General features: G+C 40.5%; 1 protein-coding gene across 1 annotated transcript in view; it reads right to left on the bottom strand.

Annotated features, from left to right (window-relative positions):
* The window catches only part of dner (delta/notch-like EGF repeat containing), a 71,884-nt gene that overhangs the window by 26,457 nt on the left and 17,938 nt on the right, over positions 1-27,489 (bottom strand). The window contains exons 2-3 of the mRNA XM_008282626.1: positions 6,594-6,938; positions 6,412-6,509 (exon numbers count right to left, since the gene is read on the bottom strand). Coding sequence (XP_008280848.1) covers positions 6,412-6,509; positions 6,594-6,938 — 443 coding nt within the window. The remainder of the gene's footprint in view (positions 1-6,411; positions 6,510-6,593; positions 6,939-27,489) is intronic.

Genomic DNA, 27,489 nt, shown 5'->3' with positions numbered 1-27,489 from the left:
ATATCCTGGTAACATTGTCAGGTCAGGCAAATAATCAACGGTGAACCTCGTGAACAGAGTTGTGAAACTGAACAGATGCTGGAAACCTAAAGATCTCTGGAGACTGCATCATCCATCCACTGTGATGAGAATCAAATGAGATTCATCTTACTCTTATGAACATAATATTTATAAGTGCGCTCACCTTTTCAAAATTAGACAGTGTGTGAGCTTCCAAGCAGCACCTCTCTAGAGGACAGTTGAGGGTCTTTACTTTGATAAATACTTTGATAAAACACCTTACAACTTATATTGGATACTTCTAAGTGCAGAAACCATGCTAATTACAAAGAAGTCACAGAAAAGCCTAAACTAATGAAGTATTGCAGACAGAATTTATTGAGCCAGTCTAGGTTTGTTTGAACTTGCCCCCCAATCAACATTTCCAGTGACCCAAATGATATTTTGTGAGACTCAGAACTCGCTCCATCTCTTATTCCCTGCAAAACCACGGACTATGTGCACAATGAGGATAAATCCTCTGTCTGGAGCTTTGCTGCGGCGAAGGATCGCGCTGCCAACAGCGGCATAAAACTTTATCTGTAAACATTTCTCCCTCAGTCTCCCTCAGCCATATTTCCTGCTGGAGACGGCAAACTCCACCAGCTGCTTTGCTGAAGACACAGTAAAGACCAGAGCCAAGCCGAGCTGAGCCGGATCACTGCACTGCAAGTCTTTGTGAAAGACAGACAGGAGGGCAGAGTGAAATCCGTCAACCAGGCTTGTAAGAGCGACGTTCAGCAGTTTCAATGAGGCTCCTCGTGGTTAAATGCCACTGAGCACCCTGCTAACCTCCCTCCCACACCTGAAACAATCATTCCCAGATTAGCAAAAACAAATACAACAATCTGTGATTATCCTCTCTTCCTTTGCGCATCTGTTGAAATGAGTGTTACAAGAGCAATAACCATGATTATTACCTCTTCAGTACTTTTCATTCAGAGAGACACAGCTGAAAGTGTTTCAAACAGAAGACGAAGATTAAAAGTAGCGGATACATGATTTGCATGACTAAAAATATGTTAATTGCACTTATAAGAATCAGATAGCTGGGATCAGACAACACGCAAGTGTTAGTGTAAAGCTGCTTGACTTGTTTTAAGAAGATGCAACATCAGTGCCAAACGCGCCTGTACAAAGAGATAAAACGGCAATCAATAAATCTTAATTAAAGCCAACATTTAATATGTTCTTAAAAAGTGACTGCCTCACAGTTGACGCTGCTGTTTATGTGAGCTGACTTTAAAAAAACAAATAAAAGCCTGTCAGGCAGTACTCAGGCTATAGGGGAATGTGTTTTACGGCCGAGTTCAAGAGCACAGATAAAAGTTGGAGCTTCACAGGTGGATCAACACGACGGCTGTCCCAAGGTGCTGCGCTAAAGAGGGAGCTGAGCCTGAAGGTGAAGCCACGAGCAGTGACCGAAATAATAAGATTGCAGACAGGCTACTTGCAGCTGAAATGAGTTTGCCTTTGTTTCAGCCTGAGGGACAACATGAGGAGCTCAGATATCTGGGGAACTACTGCTGCTCCCAGTTAAAACGAACTGTGTGATATTTCAAGGATAGTTCTGTAAATGACCTACATTTTATATGTGTTAGCAAAGTGGAAGGCTCAGTTTCATTTCATTTTGTAGGTATTCAAACCTTTTTTATATATTTTCTAAAGCTGATTTAGTGCTCAGTCAGTTATTATGAACTGAATTCATCATTATTTCAAAGAAATTTCATTAACTCTCTGAACTCTCAAACCCTGCCAAAATTACACCATTTATCAGAGCCAGAAACTGTAAAAACAGAAAGAATGATCCGATTTTCAACTTTCAATGGTCATTAAGCTGCTCATCTGTGATGCGCTGTTCTGTTGGGAAACTTAACCGAATCTATTCCTGAAACTGTATTTCATGCAGATCACTTTACTCTGCACAGCTGACTTAAACATTTATCAAAAAATAATGTGTTTTAACAAACCAGATTCTGTGAAAAACAAAAAAAATTGTGTATCTCAGAGCAACACAGAAGCCATTTGTGTCTCAGCTGCGAATCAACAATCATATTAGAAAAACTGAGGGGTATTTCAGCTGAGCTAGGATGAACTGCAGGCTGTGTTTACACAGAGCAGATAGGTTCCAGAAGGGGAAAATAAAGTAAATCCTCAAATGTATTCATATCCTCCCATTAAAGAAGGAAAAAAACAGCTGTCGCTGCAATATGTCGAAATTGACAAAAGTAATAATAGATAAAAATTGAATGAAAATCATGACATTGCTTTGAATTGTGGTTCAACAGAGATATATATTTTTTGAAAAACAAAACAAAACAACAAGCAAACAAGCATGATGGGAAGTAATATTTTGTTGAACAACCCTTTGAGCCAATCACTGCAATCAAGTGTTTTCTGTAACTCTCAGTCGAAGGCTCATCAGTAAAGTGCTCTAATTTGTCCAGGACAGTTTTTTTATTTTTTTATTTTTTTATTCTGTTCAACCACAATTCAAAAGCAATGTCTTATTTAACTACATTTAACTACAATTTATTTAGCAAATTTTTTATTTATTGTTGTTTTTTTCAGTTTCTAGTTGCTTGAGTGATTATTGTAAATTTTGCCTTTTCTTTAATGGAAGGTATGAATACATTTAAGGACGACTGTATATAATGTATGTAGATTTATTTATTTTTTTTAGCATTTGTAAAACCTGTGAAATTTTGTGCTTGTTATATTCAGAATTTTTCTTTTTTTAAAATACTTTTGTAAAATAAACATTCAATATAATGAATATAATAAATGAATACATGTCATTATAACTGTGTCATACAGCATAAAAGGGAATTTAAGCTCTCTTCACTGATAGTCCAGGTTGTGTTGCTTCCATAGAGGTGCAGGATTTTATATTGCAGTGAAAAAAAAACGAGCCTGCAGTGAGCAACTAACGCCTGGGATTTAGAAACTGCTTTGGGATTTAGCGGGTTAAAAGAGTTCATATTCTCATGAGTGATACTTAGCACCAATGTACACAAACAGAGCATCTGTGGAGCCGTTACAGCTGCTCCTTCTCGCACCACCTCAGCCTCTGCGGGATAGAAAGCTTCATTACGTTTCTATCAGTGTCTCTAAATTGATGTCACTTTTGGATCACCACTTCATTTCTGAGTGCCACATGTGAGGTTGTACGAGTGTCCTTCACTGTCTTGCGTCTGGTTCGTGTGTTCAGGTGTTGTGTGTAATTATACAGTATGAAAACAAAGCAGCAGAAGCTGATTAACTCGCAGCTCCCAGTCTGCGATCGTGATCAGAGCCCCGAGTCGTGCTCACCATCTATAATGAGGATCAACATCAAGGACATCTGACATTCACCTTGACCGTTTCTTCTGCATAATTCGTTGACCCTTACTTACCGAGCAATTGTAACACTGTTTATAAGCAAACAAGCTCCTGAAAGATGGAATACACCCGCAGCCGTGTAAAACAGTGTCTTACGAGCACAGAGGTGGGTCATGAGCAGATTCAAATGAAGGGGTATTAGTTATAAAAGCTGTGAGCAGTGTTGTGTTTCCATGGTAAGTAGACAGACAAAATGTTGTACACAGTTGGTTCTATTTTAATGTTTTCTGCCTGATAATTATGCAGATAATCCACTGTACAGCTTGCTTTGTTGTTATTTTTGCTGATTAGCATCCATAAAGCAGGGCAGATTCTGCTGAGGTAGTTTTCAGGGTTAGATTCTGGGAGTTTGTGTCCTGACTTAACACCCAGCTGACAAACGGCTCACTGGACGCATGTGGTTTAAAGTTTATCGTCTTTTACCATCTTTAGCCACATCTGTCAGAATCTGCTGACCAGTGCACCACACATGTTTGTCATATCATTCAATTGCATAAAACTAAGAAAAACTGCTGTATTTTAAAGAGTTGATGATATGAGGAATAGACGTGAACTGAATTTTCAGGGTCAATATCGATACCATTCATGACTAAACAAGGAGACTGATAACTGATATTTGGATGTAATACACATTTGCAGTTGTCTCTGCAAACTAGTGGGAAATTTGTTTTGATGGAACAGTTTTAAGCACAAAGACAAAAACTTAATCATTACAGTGGCTAAATTCTCTGCACATGAAAATCAATAAAAAAAATGCTGGTGACTTTGTAATAAGAATTTTGTCGATAAAAGAGATAAACTTAATTTGATAATCAGTGTCCGACAGGTGACGTCTGTCTACACTCTTACCCTGCAGGAGCTCACTGAACTCATTAAAACCACAGACGTGCTAGCGGTATGTATTGTAGGGCTGGTCCGAATAGCATTTTCTGGGGGAAATTCGGAGATCATAATTGATGTCCCAATTCCAGCACAGCGAACGAACAGTCGGCTATTTGGGTCCAGCCCTAATGTACTGTAGGTCTTACAGAATTTTAATAAACCGATATCAATGTTACTGGTACATGCTGCTTCCAGAGTGAAAGATGTGTCAATTCATGTCTAGCTGATGTGGTCAAGTCAGAAAACCGATCAGAGTCCTGCAAGTAGAGTCTGGGATTTCCCTAGATGCATTCACAAGTTATTTTGGTCCTGAAACTGTGTTAAAATCAGATTTGAGAAACAAGTAAGCTAAATGTAGGATTCATATGGGCCTGTAATTAATGACTAAACAGAGATTTATGATGAGCAATACACAAGTCTTCATGCCTGTAAAACAAAGCTATGCTGTCCAGAGATGAATTAAGTTGGCTGTTGTGATTTGCCCCCACATGTAGAGATCTGAGGAGCAGAAAACCCTGTAATCCTCAACTCACCATTTTCAGTGTGTGGGTTGCTGTTTGAAAGCTGTTTCCTGTAGGGAGGGCAATTTTGAATATAGCAAGGGAGCAGAAAGCTGCTTGAAATGAGCAGATTCATACCCACAGTCTACATCCGGTGAGTCAGAGTAGCTGATAAGTATCAAATATTCACTGTCTGTTGGCTTGAATGACTGCTGATAAAGGATTTCCTTCAGATTCACTCTAACTACTGTTAATTCAAAGACTTTCCAGAGCAACCTTTCAGGTGTTTTCAAAAAAAAAAGAGGATCTCCGGTTTGAGTCCCGGTTAGGACGCCTGGGATCTTTCTGCGTGGAGTTTGCATGTTCTTCCTGTGCAGCGTGGGTTCTCCGGCTTCCTCCCACAGTCCAAAAATATGTTGAGCTTTATGGGTGATTCTAACTTGTCTGTAGGTGTGAATGTGAGTGTGCTTGGTTGTCTCGATTTGTAACCCTTCGACAGACTGGTGACCTGTGCAGGGTGTCCCCTACTGTGATTTGCCCAGAAGGTTGAAGAATTCACATACTGCCAAACACCATTACCACATGTTCAATTACTTTGTGTTACAGCCACTTAAATTACATACACACACATAGTTTGATCTGTTAAAAGCTGACTTCTGAACACTTGGCCAACACTGTTTTCTAGATGGAGGGCACACATTTAGTTTACATTGTTTGTCATTTTGCTATGAATTCATTTCTCTTTTCTTTGAGTTATTTTGCTGTTGTATGGCACTTCCTGGTTAGAGACTAGCAAAAGATGGGGCTGAGGGCAGAGCATGGCTTTATTCTGAAGGCCCTCTCATAGACCAGACCAAGAGCTCTGACATCATGGGGGGGATTTGGGTTTATTTGTATTAGTTTCATTGTTGCCTATATAGTTTCCCCCATGCGTTAAATTTGGTCTGATCAGCCAGTATATATGTTTCCCCAGTGTCTCAGTCTGCCAGGTCAGTTAGTTGAGTTAATGTCCAGTTTTTGTTAGCCTTATTTTTCAGTAGTTATATCACGTTGACCTCTTTTAAAAGGCCCTACAACTTTGATTTCAGTAATTTCAGTTGTTTTTTTGTTAAAGTTGGGTTTTTTGTTAGAGAGAGAGAGAAAAACTGTCTTTTGTGAACTTTAAACCTGTGTTTTTGTGCTTTTAATGGTTGGTCAGTAACATCTGCCTTCGCCCTAAGTCAGCTGGGATAGGCCTCAGCCCCTGCGACCCTAGTGAGGTCTAAGCAGTATATAGATAATGGATGGATGGATGATTTCTGTTGGACTATCCCTTTAAGGCAAGGCTGGATTACCATCCAGGCAGAATGGAAAACTGTAAACATGTAGCGGGGCAGTATTCCCTGAGCAAAATATAATTAAGCTGTCATCTGCAGTCTGCTGTGTAAACTGCAACTGAGGAGTAGTTAAAAGCAACGGGATAGATACGGCGCATATATAGAGGAAAATAAGCAAGACATAAATAAGGGCCCACAGTTAGATTTTGTCCTGGGGCTGCCTTGCTGTTTAATCCAACCCTGATTTAAGGGGACAGCAGTCAATTATAAAAGCTACTTTACTGCGTTCTTACTTTACAGCCGTCTCTTCGGGCACCTCCAGAGACAGAGTCAGAGTTCCTGATGTCAGCTCGCACAGCTCAGGACTCACACAGTGCAGACCCTCAGTCACCTGAAACACACACAGAGTGACTCTTTTAGACATCTTAAACATCCACCTATAGGAGCTTAAATTTAGCCCTTTAAGTTATCTCACTCTGTCTGCCTCCCACGGCACCACCAGCAGCCTCTGGCCAGGTTTGGGTTGCCATGGCTGCAGGGTGGGAGGTGCCGGTGTGGTGGTGGAGGGGATGGTGGTTGGCTGCGGTGGCTGAGTGGCGGCCGCCGTGGTGGAGGCGACGGGTGTAGCCAGCTCAGGGGCGGAGGGGGTGGCGGGGTCCCAGTCAGCAGCCGGCAGGTCCAATAGGATCTGATCGCACCTCTCCCCCTCGTAGCCTTCGGTGCACTCGCAGGTGTAGGCCGGCTCCCCCTCCTCCCCACCGTCGCTCCGGCTGCAGTTTCCATGGAGACAGGGGCTGCTGGCACAGGGGTCTGCGAAAAACTGAGATAATGGGGAGAAAACAAACAAAAGAAAAATAAATAACAGAGAAAACACCGGAGGAGGGAGAAACAGGACAAAAACATTGTTATTGAATTGGGTTTTTCACCTGTCCTCTACACTACCGGAGCAGCTTTTCTTGCGACTTGTAGTCAGTTTTTATAGTGAAAGCCTAAAACGTCAATGGAGGAGTCAATTTGAATGGAGTGGGTCTTTAAATAGTGTGCAGGACAAGAAAGTGCAGAGTCTGGTTATCAATTTCCTCTCTGTGTTCCTCAGCTACTTCTTTTATTGCTCTCTGACTCAGCTTCCCTGTTTACACCATCTGCTTGTTTCTATATTACATTTTGACCCTGTGTTTCTAATCAATTGAGGAGGGACTGCATTTCTCCCTCCATCTTTCACTCTCACAGTATGAATCCACACATACCTTCACAAGCACTTGCAATTTGTCCCCACATAAGGTTTCCCCCATCACGCAGCAATGAGAAAAATGCACCCTGACAGCCTCCTTCATGCTGGTTTCCCCCATCAATAATTGATCATATTTGGAGAAAACATTCCGGGATGGATGTTGAAGGTGAAAGAGGACAAAGCCGAGCGTACAAAGCTCACTGCCTGACACAGTGTTGCCTTTTGCTTGGCTTTTAGAGCGTTCATGAGCTTAAGAACGTCTATAATCCTGCTGCCTCTCATTTTTTGGGCAAATTCACTGAAACGGCCTCAGGTATCTGCAGCTCCAGCTGTCTGATTTAAATGTGTTTCCGAAACAGGTTTAATAAAGCCGGGAGAAAAACAAAAAACGCAGGCTGGAGAGAAGGTGAGCAGAGACATGGTAATGATGCTCACGCCGAATCCCTCGCCGCATACAGATGTGAAGGGAAGTATGTGAGAGACACAGCGAGAAGCAGAACAACACGGCGTCATTAACAGTCCGCTCTCTCCACGACCAAGTCACAGCTCATTAATGATAATCTCTCCCAGCTTCTTTACTGTCGATGCCTCGATCAAACTTTCTCTCCTCTGAAACTCGGTAGTTCCAACAGTCCCAGCAGGCCGCTCTCCAGTCCTTACACAGTCTGTTGCTCTTATCTGCACTCAAACGGCACCGGGGAATGAGTTTATCAACCTTTAGAGAGCAGCAGGGCTGGCTCGTCTGGGTTACAGGAAGCATTTAGAGTCCGGCTCTTGACCTTTTTCATGTGTCACTGCTGATTTCTCTCTCACCTTAGCAGTCTACGTCCAGGCTGCACAAAATGTGCCCTAACACAGACAATGAGGATACAGATGGGATTAATGTGATCGAAAATCTACATCACAACAAATCTGCACTTTTGGTTGAAACTTTCCAAGTTTGTAGCTGCTGGTGTTGTTGGATTGGACTGACTAGAAAGTGTTTCAGGTATTTTTCCAATTTCATGTTTCTTCTCCCCTGAATACAACTGGTTGAGGCAGGCTTTTGCCAAGTGTTTCCTAAAAAGAAATCATTAGATTTCTCTCTATAATATAATATTGTGAGGTCTTGATCTCTGTGAAGTGCTGTAGAGAACTTACGGTGTCAGCTGCCACTATATAAATACATCTGAATTGAACTGTAATAAATGAAGTTGAAAAAATATTCAAAACACTTATCAACCACAGACTACAACCTGAATTATAAACATGCAGAGAAAATAACGCCTATCTCAGTGTCAATCCAAAGTGAAAATTACTTATGAGTTTTACAGTTATACCTAATAAAAGCAGCCAATGACTGAAGCAGTCACACCAGAATATTAATGGACAATATTTTCAATGAACCCTTTATCAAGAAAAATGACAGTGAATTTTTGCTGTTATTCTCTGGTTTCTATTACTGCAAACTGAATTACTGGTGTTGGGGTAGTAACTTGAAGATTTTTCTTCTGAAATCTTTCGGGCTACATCTTAATTCAGTTATTATTATTGCTTGACTTAGATAATTTATTGATTGACCTCCAGAAAATCAGACAGTTTCTGGACATGTTTTTTGCTCCTGCCACATTTTTACGCTCTGTGGCCTCATTTTTCACTGCAGTATAAACATTATACACTCCTGCACCTCTTTGGAAACAGCACAACCGTGACTAGAAGTAGAGAGAACTCAAAAATGTTTTCTGTGCAACAAGACACAGTTGATATGCCATAAATCTTAACAAAGAAAAAAACAAAATTTGAATTTCTTTTGATCTTTGTATTGCAAATATTAAATTAAAAAAAAACAACAACAACCCTGGAATCAATATGTACAATATTTTTCCAAGTGCTCACAGGTTTTACCAAAACTGGAAAAAATGGTGACTCTACATACTCTAGATCTATGAACACTCATGTTTTTAATTTGTTTCCATATTTGTCTCCTATCTGCTCTGTGTAAACACTGCCTGCAGTTCAGCCGAGTGCTAACATTGTAGTTATGTGACTATGGGTTGTAGTTGACTCACTAACTCACTCACTAGTATATTCACGTTTTCACTGAAGAGTGCAGATTTTTTTGTTTGTTTTTCAAAGAATCTGGTTCTTGCAAAGAATAACATTTCTTTTCTTTTTTTTTTTATTAAAGGCACATGTAGACTAAGGTTATTTTGATGAAATACCACAAAATAAACAGAAAGGTACAAACCAGGGGATAAGTTCAACGGCCATAAAAAAAAGTTTAATTTTTTTACGTTTTTATGTTTTCTGGTTCTGACAGATATAGATAATTTTTGTGGGGGATTAAAAAAAAATCTTTGACTTTCAAACCCATCAATGGGTTTTGGTGTTCAAGCGGTAAAGCTATCATTTAGATTAGTAAAAGATTAATGTCCATCTATACAGATGTTTTCACTGATTTGTCTGACTAGACTTCTTTTCAGGAGCGTAGAAGCTATACAACCTAACCAATAACTACATGACTACACAGTGTGCATTACATTTGCTATTCTATCATTCTGCGATATTAGTATTCATGTATTTAGGCCTATCTTCCTGCATCATTTTGCTTGCTCTTCTCCGGTACCAAACAGCTTCTCTGCCCTGGGCTCTGGCAAACCATGTGAATCAATTTCTTCTAAGCAGCTGATAATAACCCACATTAGCTCCTTTATCTATATTCCCACATGCACCAACAAACAGAACAAAGAGATCCTCCGAGGCCAAATTAATTGCTTCACAAGGTGCTGTGATCTATTTGCTAATTTGAGATGGCCGCCCTGAGGAGGAAGGATCAATACAGCAGGACGCGAGGAAACTGCGACGTCACTTAGGCATCAGCGTCGTCAATTTAATCCGGTGGAGGGGCTTCACGAGTGGAGACGTGCCACACGCACCCGCAGACGTGTTCTCCAAATCGCTTGCACACATTTATTATGCATTTCTGCTCATTGTGTTTTAATTGGACTAGATTTAAAGTGGTGAAAGGAGGGAAAGAGACACACATCAGCATTAAAGCATAAAATCACAAAAGGAGAAGAGAGAGTGTGCAGAACCTCAGCTTTAAGTTTATTCATTTAGAACATCCTTAACTTCAATATAATGGAGGATTTAATTTAGCAATGTAAATTAAGCACATGAGCACTTTATTACAACTTGGTTTCCACAAAGGTAACACATCAATAATTAAAGAAGTTATATACTCAGAAACGGCGAGCTAAACCTGGTGCTAATGCACCCACTGCTGTGTACATATGATTAGAATTCATTTTCCCATAATTGAAGTATTTTGTTCAGTCAAGCCGCTGCCCAAAATGCTGAGTGTGAGAGACTGACCAAACATACTGAACAAAGCTCTTACAGGAGGCTGTTTATCTGTGCAACCTGACGTCCTCTGATAATTAATGATTGATTATGTTATGGTGAAGTGTTCATTTATTCAGGATTTTACCAACACCCCGAAGAAATGTTTGTGCTGCAATGACGCAGCAGGCAGACTGTGTCAAGGAGCTGCAGCTTGAGCAATAAGGAAGACATGAACATTTGAGTTAAAGCCGGTTTATAACCGCGCAAAAACTGGACTGAAATTTTGTTCTTTATTGTCTTAGTGTGGCATGCAAAACATCCTAAAGAGTTAAAGAGCCCATATCCTGCACATTTACAGGTTGATTATCTAGTTTTAGGGGTTTATTAGCATATTTTTACATGCTTTCATGTTCAACAAACGCATATTTTTTTTCATACTGCGCACTGCTGGAGCACGTTTTCTCACCATCTGTCTGAAATGCATTTAGCTCCTGTCTCTTTAAAGGCCCCCTGATTGGTCAGCTGGCCTGACAAAAGCAAAGCGACTTTGGTTATGCATTGTGACAGGACGGAAACAATGGTAGACTGTAAGGAAGCTGCTCATTCTTTGTTTGAGGGCGTGCCAAACTAGCTGCCAGGCAGGCGTTATGCAAATTTGTTACATGGTGACAGAGATAAGTAACAGGAGAAAAGCCTGGACTTCTAATGAGGTATTTCAAGCAGGTAAAGAGCAGGGATTTTTGTGGGAGAGAGATATTTCCCTTTAGTGTGGACTTTGGGCTTTATAAGTTTGCAGGCCTGCTATGTGAACTAAAAAGCAGCTTTATAACACACTAAATAAAGAGAAAAGCCCAAAAAGTATTATATGGGCTCTTTAACGTTATAATACTTCCTTTGCTTAGAGTCTTTCACTCAACTTATTTCCAGGAAACCTTTATGTACCCATCCATTTCCGACACCTTATATGCACAGACTTCAAGTTCACCTACATGATGCTTGCTACTGTAGTGAAAAAGTGTTTAAAGCGTTAAAAAGCAGTCCATTGCTGGCTGCAGAGTTGGGTAATTAACGAGGCACACCTTTAATAAGGAGCTCAGACAGAAAGCCTGGCAGAGGTGTCCTTGAGCAAGTCATTACCGTAAATCGTCTTTGAAGCTGACCTCTTACCTCTGAGAGAAAGAGTAAAAGGAGATTTTCTCCACACAGATTAATAAATGTTACAAAGCCGCCTTCTAGCTTTGTTATGTCCCTCTATCCAGGGGGCGAGCTGAGTGGTACAGCAGCTTGCTGGTATTAAAAAGCAAGTGGGCGGGTATGATTTGAAAAGGCGATACACTGAGGAAAAGCAAAGCAGCAGTTTGCTGATTTATCTGCTACTAGTGATGTTACAAACCGTTGTTGGAAAAAAACTTTTGAAGATTCTAGACGTCGAGCCTTACTTGTTGCCTGACCATGACTGAGCATATGTAATCCTTTAAGTAAAGCTTCACAGAGATCAATAGCTGGAGTAAGAAGGATTTTCCAGTGTATTGCCTAGTAAGCCCAGGACAGAGCTGAGATGCTGCATGTGCTAGAACAGATGACGGTCAGTTATCTTTTCTCAGCTGTGCACAGTGACCATATAGGAAAGGCTATAGGAAGGATAGACCTATATTTGTGTACTTGTTTTGTGCTACAGTGCATCTTCATTTTACATCGTTTTGCTTAGCCAGACCTCCTGTAGAGCATACTACTTTGGCTACACCACATTATTATTCTGCTATATGGGTTTTTAAAAAATGCTCCATTTCTTTAAACCAATGCCAGTTGTTTTGGGTGGAACTAAACGAAAGACAGGTGGAACTGCTACAGTGGAGCATTTGAATGCAGGGAAATAAGTGATGAATAATCCAACAAAAAAATACTAGCAGGGCTTCACGATGTAAATCCTCTGCAAACAATGTACATTTTCAGTGTGGTAGGTTGTTGCTCAAGGGTTGTTGTTGATTTTGAAATCAGTAATTCAAAAAGGCAAAACCCAGCTGACAGGTTCGGCCAATGGAAGTTTTATACCTGCAGTCTACATCCAGCGAGTCAGACGATACTTTACAATAGACAATCACCAACTTTACGGCAACAGCTCAGGAAGGTTCCTTTCTTGTTTCAGCGCAACATGAAAACATATTTTCATTCCATCGGCCTGCACAGAGTAACTATCTGTTGCCGGTGGAACAAACTGGAGGGCTCTTGTGGTTGAATGAGAAAATGTCCCTGTAAAGTAGGTGGAAAGTGTTCATCCATCAGCAGGTACAGGTGGAGAGGGATACCTTGAAGGTCGAAATGTTAAAAAATTCAGGTCACGGAGCACGATTCTTTTCATTTTTTTTATTCCCAGATCCCTTTAGCCACCATTTGAGTGAAGGCTGTTAAGGCAGAATATTAATAGCCATGGATTTGGAATACTAAACAGGTTCAACAAGCTCATGTTGAGCCTCCAGCCTTGAAGTAGCTTAAGCCGGCAGCAGTTAACTGAGTGCTCCATTTCACCGGTTTTATCAGCCTCTCACTGTTAAAGTGTTAAAGAGTGGTCAGGGATAACACTGCAGGGGTTTCACCTTAATGGCCAAATCGTTCAGCTAATCACACAAGGAACAGCTGAGAGATGCATGTGATGAAACGTATCAGTTGAGTTTCACACTACGATGTACTAAAATTATTACAGTGGAAAAGAGGGCAGAATCTGACATCTGGTTCTATTTAAAAACCCAACATTATTGGCCTTTTTTTTTAGACCACACTATGAGTGGCACTAAGAAAATGCTTTTCTTTATTTATAAAGTAATTTTGTACTTTTTACATAATCTATGTATAAGGTAGCATGATGAGCATTATCAGGAAGAAGTACGAGTGTGGGAGCCTCTTTTTAGACATGATCTCCTTTCATCTAACAGCATCTGAATGCATCGACTTTGTTTCTAAATGAGCACCTTGATCACTTTTTCATAAAAGCTGCAAGGCCATTCTTGCAAGGTCAGAGTCAAAACTATGCATTTGAATTATCAGATATGCAAGACAAGACAAGATCACATCATGCTGATATAGGCTATAGCTACATATTACATGTGGCACCATCGTCTAAGTCCATCCGTTGATTGACCCATTGGGCTCGTCCATTAGACGCTCGTTGTATTACGAGCAAGGTTGCACCGCTCATTGATCCCCGATTTATTGAGATACTTGAATTGGTCTTAGTCTGGACCTTTGCCTCACAAAAATGCCGACTAAGACCCTACCAGTGCTAGTGCCCCAACACCATAGCGACCAAGATCAAAGGGACAACAAAACCCCTCCACTTCAATACACTTTTATAGGGGCATAGTGTAGCAAGAACAACTGTCGAAGCTGCCACTTAATTCCAGTAGCAGAATTATATGTCACTTGATGTTTCACTAAAATTTTGAGAAACATTAACATGAATGTGACAAACGTCTGAACAACAGTATGCCGTCACAATCACGAATTGATGAGGCGGCAACGTTTCCACGCCTGAAAACGGCCTATGAGAAGCTGGTATGATCCATCACCACGTTGGCCTAAATTGTTCGGCAGCTCCTTTAAAAACAATAAAGATGTGTTGCCATAGCGATAGTAGCTCGGTAACGTGAGAGCAATTACAACACAATACAATACTGTGTGTTTTCACGCCCCCTCCCCACCTGCTCCCTGCACACGTACACTCTGAGTATTCGCCCCCAAAGCTTCCCATCGTGCCGCAGCAAGACGATCCGTCTTAAAATCCATTTAGTTCCTCATCAGGGCTGTTTATCACCATTTTACCTCCCTCAGTCAGTGACAGCAACCCCCACTGTGGAGGGAGAATAGATAGCGCTAACATTTTCTTAATGAAAACACTTGGTCTCAAATAGCAGAATCAGGAGGATCTCAGTGGATAAATTAGTTCTCACTGCACTCTGACCTGGAGGAATAAAAGAAACTTGATGTCTACAAGAATCATACATTTTATGTTTTTCCTGAGAGAGATGCAGTTAAAAATTCATACAACTGATCTCGGTCCATCTTCTTTTTAAGACTAGGCGTGTGTTTGTCAAGCATTCGCTGTTTGCTGAATTCAAGGCCACTGAGAGAAACTAGAGCAACTCTCTGCAATGTGTAATCTCAGAGGAGCAGAACAAACATCAGGAAATATGAGGCTGGAGAGAAAATACAACCCTGCAACATACAGGCCAACAACGCACCTACAACGCACTGCAAACACACACGTACCGCGCCACGACTACATTAAGCTCCACGGATCGACAGCTGCGAAACACTGCAACACCACAGTCTGGGAATTACAAGCAGAACTGTGCGACGATAACAGCCAGGGAACAAATACTGTGTAATTATATAATCAATCACACTGCAATTAGCCAGATGAACCAAATTAAACTTTCATATAGCCAGCAGTAATTTTTATCTCGAATGTGCAGTGCATAATGAGCGCCCACAATTCAGCTAAAACAAAATATTTAATTCATGATAGTGACAAAATAATACTTGGAAATCATCCCTCAATAGAGTCATTTTCCCCTGCAGTCTTCACTCAAGTCTTCTCTCATGAGGTTTGAGCCCTGGGATGCGATCTGATACAGTATATATAATGAAAAGATCAGGAAATAAATACACACAGAAAAACCAGGAAAATTGCTGCTGGTACATAATTAAGGGGTTCTAATTAGGTGAAGAATCTACTGCACATAACTCTTTCGGAGTTTGTGCTCAGACAGTTAGTTCCAGGAGAATTTTTTTTTTTTTTGCACTCTTCTCCACTGCAGCTCTGCTTTATGAGGCGAGAGATGGAGGGAATACAGCTGAGAAGGAGAAGCAGACCAAATGAGGCATAAAAAAACAAATAAACCAAAGAGTGAGGAACCAACAAAGCAGAGAAGTGGTTCAGATAGCAGGCGATGAAGGCACGAGAGGTTTTCGAGAGACCCAGAGAGAATACGGTCCTGGATAGTCTTAACAGTTTGCAGCTAAGAAGGAAGTTGAACTTTTTGTTTTCTTCTAAATGAAAGATACGGGAACTGTGAAAACTACAAGGAATACCTCTAAATACATACATACGATAAGAAACATGTCGGAGATGTTTTAAACTGATTTTTTTTCTTGTAGACAGTAAAAATGTCTGATGAATAAGAGCTCAGTTTTAGGCTCTTTATTTAATTCTGATGTAAGACTGTGTCAAACATTTCCATCGTTGGCAGAAAAGTGGCGGTTTTGTTCTCAGACCGTGGAAGCAAGAGGATCAACATTTCTGCAAGCGAGTCTAATCTCTGTTCCTTTTCATAATACAATAAACTGATGGAAAACCAGCAGAGTTACTGCCTAAGTGTCAAATGAAAGTGAAAGACTTGATGAGTCACAGCTACTGTGAATATTTTTACTGGTGGATGCTGGTACTTTCAAATCCTGCGAATAACACGTTTGCTTAGTTTTGAAGTATATATTTTAGAAAAAAACTGTGAAGATATCATGGTGCTGTAATATTAACGATACATAGAAGAGTCTGCTCTGCTTGCGTCTTATTATCCTCGTAGTTGTCGTTTTCTGCTTGTGTCACCGAGCCTCATTACACCACAATTCAAGGGATTAAAACACAATGTCTTGAAATGTAAATATATTTTTTACCATGAGGCATTTCACAACAATGCTACCAATAAAGGTTGTTGGCTTCTACCATAAAGTCAATCCCAAGGTTCACGTTGCACACAGATAAAGACAAAGTAAGGGCTTAAATAAAGCTCAAACCTAGACAGTTTTGTAGAGTTGGTGAAGACTAAAGTAAACTAAAAAAGAGTGAGAGTTGTACTTAGATTCATTTGGTGGTCACCATCACAACTCCGACTGACTTCTAATGCTGCTTTGTGTGTAGAGGTTGTTGTGAACTTGTTTTCCTCAACAGCTAAGGAGATAGCAGTGGCTACGATTCTGTCTACATCAGTTGATGATTTCCTCCTGCCTTATTAGTGCAGATCTGGAGATTGTGTAGCGAAAAATGAGCATCGTCATGTAATTAAACTTGTTTTGGAGGAACATAGTTTGGTATTATTTATGGCAGTGCCAAATTCAATAAGTGGCTGATAGTGTATCACTCCTGGCCTATGTCGATTCCTACAGAAGCGTACCGCTGCTCTCAGATGGTATGTTCCAACAAGACATGCCATGTTGGGTGTAATTTAACATAACATCAGTATGTCACTTGAGATCATGTCAGTATGTAAACTTATTAATGCCAATTATGAGCCTGGTCTCACTCCCAACTCATCACATACTGCTGTTGTGTTGGACTCCTTGGCTTCACATTTTAATCCAATAGATGCATCATTTTCTAACTTGACAGAGCTATTAAAATCCATCAGACAAATGTCCTCAGCTCCTTTTCAGGCAAGGATAATTTTGCCTGATAACATATGAATTATGTTGTTAAAGGGTATATTTTAACCCAAAACATGATGTTTTCTTAACTTTAATCAAGTAGTTTTGGTGCCTGAACTTGATCTCCTGCTACTTACGCCTCCATCATTCCTTTCTAATGAGGTGCTATGAAGCTGGTTGTCAAATATGACAGACTGATCAGCTCAGTGCTCAAAACTGTATTTTGTTTTCAATTAAAACTTTTAGCCAAGGTGAAGAGTCATCTCTTTCATCACCACACAGCTGGATTGCTGTGATTCCTTGTATGTGGACGCAGAGCAGTTGTCTCTTCTACATCTGTGGCCGGTACAAGATGTGGCTGCTGGTCTGTTAACAGGGATAAGGCAGCGTGATCATATAACACCATTACTGTCCTCCCTTTCACTGGCTTTCTGTCTGTGCCAGGATTGATTTTTTTTAGGATTTTATTGTTTGTTTTTAAGGTTTTAAACGGGTCTGTGCCGCCTTGTTTAGCAGAACTCTTGCATTGTTGTTTATAGCGCAGTAGCCAACTAACCAGATGTTCTCAGTTGTTACAAGATTTAGGCTCAAAATAGAGGCGATCGAACTTGTGCAGTGACCACAGCTGATGTCTGGAACAGTTTACTTGTTGACCCACCACTTTTCACTGGCATTAGATTCAGGTAGAGTTGAACACCCTGACTGCAGCTCAGTGTCATCTTGTATCTTCTATTGTTACTATTCTATTAATTTTCATTCATTCAGTCATTGTATTTTATTGTGTTTTATGCCCTGCTGTTTTAGTTGTACAGAACTTTGGCTTGACTTCTGTTCTTTCTAAATGTGCATCATAAACAAATTTGACTTTGACTTTGGAAAGACTCCTATACGTCTGTTGGCATTGAATAATGATGCAGGTGGCATGAACAGACACCTTATGTGTGTCTCTGAGATGCCAGCAGCTTCAACAAAACTGCAGTATTTGAGTCCCTGTGAATGCTAATGGGTTGTATAATTCAATTTCTATCTTTATGTACCACAAAAAAATTCACCTGAAACAAAAGAGGCTCCTCTTTTCTCTTCTGTTGTTGGGGTACATGTATTTGACACAACTCTGCTCCTATGAAATAACTTCATACATTAAGTCAATGTAGTAAAACTTGAGCTCATCTATCATGGTTATGGTGAGCTCAGGGTTGGTGTCAGATTAGATCAGCTCTGCGTTCAGACACAAACTATTCTAACCCTAAAAACGAATCCCTTGACCTACTTTAACTTTAACACCAGAACAACAGCAGAGCATCCCTCTGCCTGTAAAATCTAGCATCGGACTTCGTTCAGTAATAAATCCATTGAATCATCCATCCATCCATCATCTATACACCACTTAATCCTCACTAGGGTCGCAGGGGGGCTGGAGTCTATTCCAGCTGACTCAGAATGAAGACAGGGGACACCCTGGACAGGTCGCCAGTCTATCACAGGGCCACACTTAGAGACAGACAACCAAGAACACTCACATTCACACCTATGGACAATTTAGAATCACCAATTAATCTCAACATGAATTTGGTCTGTGGGAGGAAGCCGGAGAACCCGGAGAGAACCCACGCTGCACGGGGAGAACATGCAAACTCCACGCAGAAAGATCCCGGGTGTCCTCACCGGGACGCGAATCAGGGATTCTTCTAGCTGCAAGGCAACTGTACTAACCACGGATCCACCTTGCAGCCGTACATTGAATCAAATATATGCAAATGTTTTGTCTAATTGTATTTATTTAATTACCAGGAACATTTAAAATTAAGGCGCAGTTATCATCATGTGCTTTGTGATTTGGCTGCAAACACAAAAGTGCCCATTTTTGATGTTGCGTCACTCATTATTTAAGTTGCGTTGTTTAATCTGCACTTCAGTTGATTATGAAGGTTTACAATGTCACAGAATAATATAATATGATACTGGATTATTTCTGTTGAGATCACATGAAGCCTGTTAGTGTTGCTATACAACAGATCATCTGGTACGAAGAGTCAGTGTTAAGCACTGCAGTGCTCATCTGGCAGCAAGAACGTGTAAAGTGGTGTTTTGCTTTCTGCCAAAAGCCCTGAATTCTTCTCACACTGTAAAGGCAGCAGGACAGATGAACTCGTAACTTTAAACTATTTTGAGCCAGGTGTCAGTGTTAAATAAATCCGTCTCACAGTATCCGCCAAGGTATTCTGTCTGCCTGAGCACAGCAGAAAAAAACTGACAGGTGAGATTATTTTTCATAAGAAACGACAGATTTGAAGTGAAAAAGTAATCAGTGTCTAACCTTTGTCTTATCCCGTCAGCGATATTAACTCAACAAAATTCAAAGCCGGGGCGAGTGTGCCACGATTTGAGCTTCTGCTCCAGAATTTTCACTGATTTTCTGTCAGTATTCCAGGCGGACATTATTGTTATTATAATTTATTACACCCATCAGTCAGAAAACCATCCAGCATGAAACCTCCTCATGATCCGGCCTCATCACTTCTGCTGTCAGCGGCTCACAGACGCCGCTGCAGATCCTCACCTGGAGACTTTTTTCCCTTTTTTGTCATGGTCATGAATGGCGGAGGAGGTGATTGCCATTAGGAAACATATTATTGCTCAAATAATAGCTAAAAGTGCATTTCTTTTCTTCTTTGGTCCTTTAGGTCATTGTAAGTCATAGTCATTGACTCTGAGATATTATTTTTGGGGCGAAGAACAACAGAACAGACACTCTCATCTTCCTTATAATGAAAAACAAAACAACATTTTAATCTTTTAAGCCTGCAAGTGAAACTAAACAATTATGTTGCTATCTTGGGATTTCAGCTCATTAAAATATATTAATGCTCTTGTCATATGGAGACCCTAAAGAAAGAGACCAGTGGCCCATTTTAGGGAACTGTGTGTTGCTTTAAGAAACAACAGTGTTAAAAAAAAAAAACAGAAGCAATCCTGAGGCTTTTGCCTGTTTAGTGCAAAGACGACAGACATTAATCAAATCATCCTCTGGGAAGAGAGTGACAGCTGTCGAGTGATATAACAGCTGAGGTGCAAACAAAGCTGTTCGGATAAATAAAAAAAAATAAGCTCCAACACCTTCAAGACACAACCAGAGTACTTTGGCAAAGTAACAAGAAACAGAAACAGATTCTTTTTTTCTTTTTTTTTTTTTTTAGTGGCCCTTTTTTTATGCAGCGTGTGAGAAATGACACCAGTAGAAAATTTAATGATCTCCACTGGGAAGCTGGCAATGGAACCAGAGAATGAAGAACTATGTTAAATGTACTTAGTTGGTTTCAGTAGTTTTGTAAGTGTGATTTGTAGTATTATAAAACTGTGAATGTTTTTTGGCTTTTTTAAAAGGTGCACATGTGATGCCCAGACATGCTTCTGACACATCTCAGCTTCTGCCGGTGTTTCATCAGTGCAGCAGGAGGAGGAACAGCAGTAGTTCCAGTGACAATCCGACTCCTCGGCTTCAACTCCGTGAACTGTCAATACAGTTCCTCAGCTGCATCGATCTCCTCAAGTAAACACCGCATGTTTTCCTCTCCTTGCTAAGAAAGACTATATATCTTCTGTTGTGCATGCTTCCAAGAAGCCCCGGTCTTCAGCAGCTTGTTCCAACATGCATTTGATCTCGTTTTATCTTGTGAGCCATTTTGGGTGTGAAGTTAAACTGAAATTAAGAGTGTCAGCTGTCGGCTCTGCTTTCTGCGGGATGATTGACGAGCCTCAGACGGAGCTAAAGCAGGAAGGAGGAGGTGGTGATCTTGCTGACACCACGGACAGCTAAGTTACAATAATTATTTTTGCACAGTAACAATGGATCTAATGACTACTTGTATGCGACAGTAATATTTTAGCTCTGCAACACTAAATAGTTACTAATATGTGTATGACTGTGCCGTCTTAACGAGAAAATAACATGTCAGTGGCCTTTCCAGCTTGGTCCACTGTCCTCAAGTGGTACAACAATCACTATCTTCAGCTTTAAAGCTGCAGGATGAAATTTTAACTCATTTTGAGGTGTAATTTTAGCCACTTTATTGCACCTGCAGTGTTTACCTATTTTTAGCTCCGTTGTGGTCTCCACCAGCTACTGGAGGAAGATATCGCACTTTAAAGCTTCTAAATTCTGGGCAGATGGTATGCTATTGGTTTCTAGAGCCACACAGAAAATAAACGCTGATGAGTACAGTAGTTGTGGTTACAAGGATAGAGATAAGAGATTCCAACTAAACTGTTTACATTGATGCATTTAATTATAATATATAGCGTTTTGACATGTGGTAAGTGGTTCTGCCTGCTGAGAAATATCACAGAAGAAAGGGTTTTTTCAGCTTTATTGAGAAAATAACTGAAATGAATATATATAATATATATGTGACCCATCTGCAGGAAATCAGTCGCATTGGCTTTGGCCTATTATGGGTAAACAAAAGCGGCATGTTGCTACCACATGACGCAAATCATGTGACAGGATTGGCTGGCAATGACACATTGCTCGCGTCTTCTTTCTGGTGTTACTGCTCTAGCATGCTGACAGCCTTTGATAGCAATATGGAGCGCAATTTTATTATTATTATTGTTATTATTCTGCATTTATTATCATGTTATCTACATGTAGAAAACAACTAATTGGGCCAATCTAAGTAATAACCCCAAAATCCATATTTTATGTTAATGTAATTCGGGCTGTATCTCGGTTACAGCCCAAGGCACAAGGCAAAAACTGATTTCATGCAGATGGGTCACAGATATATACATATATATATATATATAATCATGTGATCTACATGTAGAAAACAACTAATTGGGCCAATCTAAGTAATAAACCCAAAATCAATATTTTATGTTAATGTAATTCGGGCTGTATCTCGGATACAGCCCAAGGCACAATGCGACTGATTTCATGCAGATGGGTCACAGATATATACATATATATATATATATAAATAACAACAATAAATACATAAATCCCTTTGTGTCCCAGGAACAATTTTTGCATTTCTGCTGTTATTTCTAATTAATTAGCAATGTCAGCAGCACGAAACTCTCCTGCAATCATAATCAGGTGAAGAGGGCAAGACTATTTACATCACCACTTCTAATCTAAAAGTCCTTTCAGATCAGGTCAGTCTGTTTTGACTGATAATTTTTTTTATTCTGACTAGGCTGTTATTTTGATTATTACTGCATTACTGAGGCTCATGTAAAAGCAACAACAGTAAAATTGTTGGGCAAAGAAACAATGACGCTAAAAGTCTGAGCGGAACTGCAGACGGATGATAATTCCCTGCGAGTGGATTACTAAAAGCTTTTACGCACAAGTAATCATTTGAGGCACTGTTAATATGAAAATATCGATTATAGCTGCTTTAAATATGAGTCCTTTTTTTTTTTGTATTGCCCATTCAGCTTTATATGAAGGCAGGATTGAGCTGTCTGTCAAGCTTACAAAGATAATACAAACGCTCTACTTGCACATTGATTAAGAAGACCAACAAGCCAAACTCCCATAGAGTTTGTAATACGTTATTATTATCCACTGCAAAGCCTGGGGAAATAAGAAATAGCATAAAAAACGATAAATTACACTCATTCGTTCACTCTTAAGAGCCGTCCGTTGATACCACTAAACATCCTTGCTCAAATAATTCACATTACAGCATGTGGGGGAAGGATTAAAGCCCCTGAAACAGATTTTTTTTTTATTACTCTTGCTATAGCTGTCTGCATCAGGTCGAGCCATGTGACGCATCTTAATGAACACTTATTGATGAAACGCCATCTCCAATGGCAAGAGAGACAGCAACATACAAAGACACAATCACTGTCGTCTCTGTTAAGCATGCTAGCATTCATGCCCAAAAAAAAAAAAAAAACAGAAGAAAGAATTGTTCTCAAATACACTGGCTCGCAGAATTCCATTGTCCTCGTATACACAGTAGGCCTACATCTTCCAAAAAAACTCCATTTCCAAATCATTCTGGGATGAAAACCATCTGCAACCATCTCGCTTCATAACCGTCCAAGTTGCTGCTCTATCCGGTAACACAGGACGACGCTTGTGTTGCGGCCAGAAAGTGTGTTTTTGTCGGCGGGCCCTTTAATGTTATCTATTTCTGCACATCAAAGCGGCCGCCATCCCTCCCTCTCCCTCTCAAACTTCCCCAACATTTCCTGGCCCCGTGGCTTCAAAGAGTGAGCCTTCTTTCAAAATTCGGATCCACGAAGCCTACACAAACATGGCCGAGCACCTTGATAAATTTCAATCTCGCCTTGATGCATAAATAGATGTAAATGCAGGAGCAAGAGGAGAGGCAGGAGGGAGAAATGCTAATGAGGTGAAACTGCCATTCATGCTCATAAATTTCCATCTAAAGCACAGATTTTACATCTTTTTTTTAGTGCACTTTATCGAACCCTCTTCTATATATCTTTACTGTTTGTTGTCACACTTTTGCGTCGCTTCGTGTGTTTCTTCCATGAAAATCTGTCAGAAAGGCAACCCCACAGCGGGAGACGCTAAACTTTGCTCCACCAGCTTCCTTATGCAAATGACATTAAATAATCTGCCACGATTGCCCGCCATCATTCTTCAAAAGACAATTACAGCTCAACTTTGCCAAATGCCAAGACAGACAGAGCGATAGAGGGGGATTGATGCAAGAAAATGAGACCAGGAAGAGTAAGAGGAGGAGGAGAGGAGGAGGAGGAGGAGGAGGAGAGGAGTAAGGAGAATACTAAGTGAGATGAGAATGATTTAAGAGAGGAGGTGCTGCAAGGCTCTATTTATACCTATCCAAGTAGAGCCGAGGCTGCAGGGGACTCAGGCGTCTCTTCTCGAGGACTGGGACACAGTTGTCTATCTTCTATCAGACAGGGACTAAAATGGATCAGCAGCTCTCAGGCTCTTTGTGAAATTATCCGAAGCTACTCTTGCAGCAGATGCACTGACAGATAGAGAGACTTTTTGTTTGGTATTACATCTCCCATATGCAGCTTTTTCACTTTACAGTGACAGTCTGTCTGCCTGACAGATAAGTTCTCTAGCGAGGACACTTCACAACACGACAGTTACTCTTGATTAGCTCCGACTTTAATATCAGCTCCGTGTCAGTGTCGAGACGGCGGTATTTTTATCTGTCACAACTAGAACAGACTACAACACTTGAGGAATCAGGTTCTTTTGTGCTCAGTGGAATTTTCCTCTTGCATTCACATTATTCCTCCTCTAACTTTAACACAGACTTACAGCTGCTCTTGTAAATATGCTGTAGTTCATAATTAAAACATGAATGAGATAAACGAATCCTAAAAAATATATGTTTGAACCTGAATCTGCGGTGTAAAAACTTCTAGTCTTGCAGTAATTATCTTTTGCAGCCTCGAGAAACGCATGCAGCTTCGTGTTTATGCACAGAATTAAAGGCTCACGGTCGGGTTATCCTCAAACAGAACCAGATTGAACGCAGGGCAGAATGTCAGCGGAGTAAAAAGCCGACCATCACTGAGAGGAGGGAGCTGTGATGATCATTTAATGTGGGGATAACAGCGCACATTTCTGACAGTCTCTCCTGGAAAGCGTTCATAGTGTGACACTTGTTTGTTCACACGAAAAGAACAGAATAAAAAAAGAGAGAGAAGAGAGCTGGAGAGAGAAGTTTGGTCCCTGGCTGATTTCTCACCTCCTCGCAGCTGAGAGTGGGTGTGAATGTTGGATTGTCTGCTTCAGAAAGTTACAAAAATGGCCGGTGTGACGCTCCTCTGACTGTCTTGGAGGCTCAGAGGGCAGCTGCCTGACATGCTGATGCACTTTACGCCAGCCTTCCAAGCTGTAAAAGCTTCCATCCGTCTTCGTTCGCGTTTGCATCCTGACAACTACGTAGCCTGCATCCATTTGCTGCCTGAACTGTTGATAATGCCACACTCCACTGTTGATTCATCCATCCATTATCTATACACTGCTTAATCCTCACTAGGGTCGCGGGGGGGCTGGAGTCTATCCCAGCCGACTTGGGGCGAAGGCAGGGGACACCCTGGACAGGTTGCCAGTCTATCACAGGGCTACACTTAGAGACAGACAACCAAGCACACTCACATTCACACCTACAGACAATTTAGAATCACCAATTAACCTCAACATGATTTTGGACTGTGTGGGAGGAAGCCGGAGAACCCGGAGAGAACCCACGCTGCACGGGGAGAACATGCAAACTCCACGCAGAAAGATTCCGGTGCCCCCACCGGGACACGAACCGGCAACCTTCTTGCTGCGAGGCAGCAGTGCTACCAACTGCACCACCCTGCAGCCCACTGTTGATTCATGTAGAATTTAATTTTAAGAAATGACATTTGATTCAAAGTTGAGCTTTCTCTTTACTTGTTACATCCTTCGAGCCAGTTTGTGAAGGTTGCATGCAGCTGAATCCAATGTCAAAGAGGTGATGAGGGAGAAAGTTATTTTAGCAGGTCGACCTTCAGACAAGCAGTTGTTAAGAAGTATACCGGCACCTTCAGACTGATAACACACAAGCAAGATCAAGCACACTTGTTCTGAACGATGGAATGACGTCATGTAATTGCCTGCATTTTTATGCGGCGCTGTGTCCCAGTTCCATACTACTTATTAATTCCAAATAGATTTTGAATATATTATGTGTTCACACTGGAACAGTGACAAGTCCTTTACTACTACAGCTACTGTACTTGCAAAAATTTGGAAACATAAAGTGCTCATTTAAAACAGAGTGCCCAGATTTAAAGCAGCAGAGCAGATGCTGAGATATTCTGAGTTTTATTCTCGAGAACGGGTCGAACTAAGCACTAAGTTTCGCACATTGCAGCATAGGAAGGCCATGCAAACGTTCCTGGGCAATGGACTGGAGCTGTACATCAAAGTGGCCACACTCTTAACTGTGCATAACTTTAAACCTTAATGCAGTTAAAAAAAGGTGAGTTTAAAAAAATCAACCACTGTACAATTATTTTAGCATTAGAGACAAAGACTGTTTTTTTATACCAGCCTGTAAACATATTTATTTCTTATTATTTTAACATGAGAGTCTTGTCTCTTTTGGAGTGAGTCTCAAGTGGCCATTTGAGGAACTGCAGTTTTTGGCAACTTCATAGTGGCTTAGATTTTAAGCTCTGCATGTTGCTGACTGGTAAATGCACATGTATTTTAAATTTTACCACTTCTTAACAGAAGTCTTCAGTTTAAAAAAAAAAAGCTAAACACTGAACTATATGCTGTCTGGTATTCCTTATGACTGTTGTGGTACACTATTGTCTATCACATTCACTATGTAAGGTTGAACCCTCTGTAGGCCAAATAGTTATAGGGTGTTTTTTCTTATTTTTACTTAGTTGGGCTCATTATTCATGGCACTATAAAGTCCTGCACCTTGGAACATCACAACCAAGGCTAGAAGTAGAGAGAACTCAAAAATGTTGTTTATGCAGTATGACACTGTTATAATGCCAAAAAGGCGTAGTTGAATTCCTTTGGTTACTTGTTTTAAAGAAACAGAAAAACACTGGAATCAATATGTACAACATTGTTCCAAGTGCTCAGGGGTTTTACTGATATTGGAAAATGATAGTCAGGGGCTCCAAATGCTATATATAAGCTACTTGACTGGGTTTATTTACACTTTTACAACATTTTTTTTACACTACTCTGCACATTAACTTGAGTAGGATATCTCCCATGGTCAAAGCATCTTCCTAAAACTTGCTGAGTACTTACTCCTCTGTATACAATTTTTGAACCATGCTACATTTTGCTTCTCAATCTTGTGTCTCGTCTCTGTTCTGTGAACACAACCTGTCCGAATAGTCTATGAATTTTTGTGACGTGACTGCTGGTTGCAGATGAGTGGAAAATGGCTTTTAAGTTGAACTGAGGAACATGGAAATGTTTGTTTTACAGGATCTCATTAACACAAAATGTTGATCCTTGGCCTTTTTTTTTTTTTTAATAAGACGTGTAGAATAAAGTGATTTTGATGACCTATCATTACAGACTTAACAAAAAGTAAATTTTTGACAGCCTTTAATAACAAATGTACATCACACATGAATAATTTAAGTTTAAAATCTGAAGATTATAGTTGTTTTTAGTCTCTTTCCAGGATAATTGGTGGAATTTGGGTGATTTTTTAAACATGCCTTTGAAATCCACCAGCTGGTTCTGGGGTTCAGAGGGTTAGTGGGCAGTCGCACTCTAAAGCCACAGTATGACTGATTACCGTGATTGCACATGTTGCATCACTTCTTGGTAGCTTTTCATGTTTAGCTCTTTGACTGAACACGCTGAGCAAAACACATCATCCAAGATAATACAGTATATACTAGGACATCGTATAGA

This window comes from Stegastes partitus, unplaced genomic scaffold (assembly GCF_000690725.1).
Source record: "Stegastes partitus isolate 25-593 unplaced genomic scaffold, Stegastes_partitus-1.0.2 Scaffold279, whole genome shotgun sequence".
Taxonomy (NCBI): domain Eukaryota; kingdom Metazoa; phylum Chordata; class Actinopteri; family Pomacentridae; genus Stegastes; species Stegastes partitus.
Note: the sequence above shows the minus strand (reverse complement) of the source record. Positions and strands in the feature narration are given on the sequence as shown.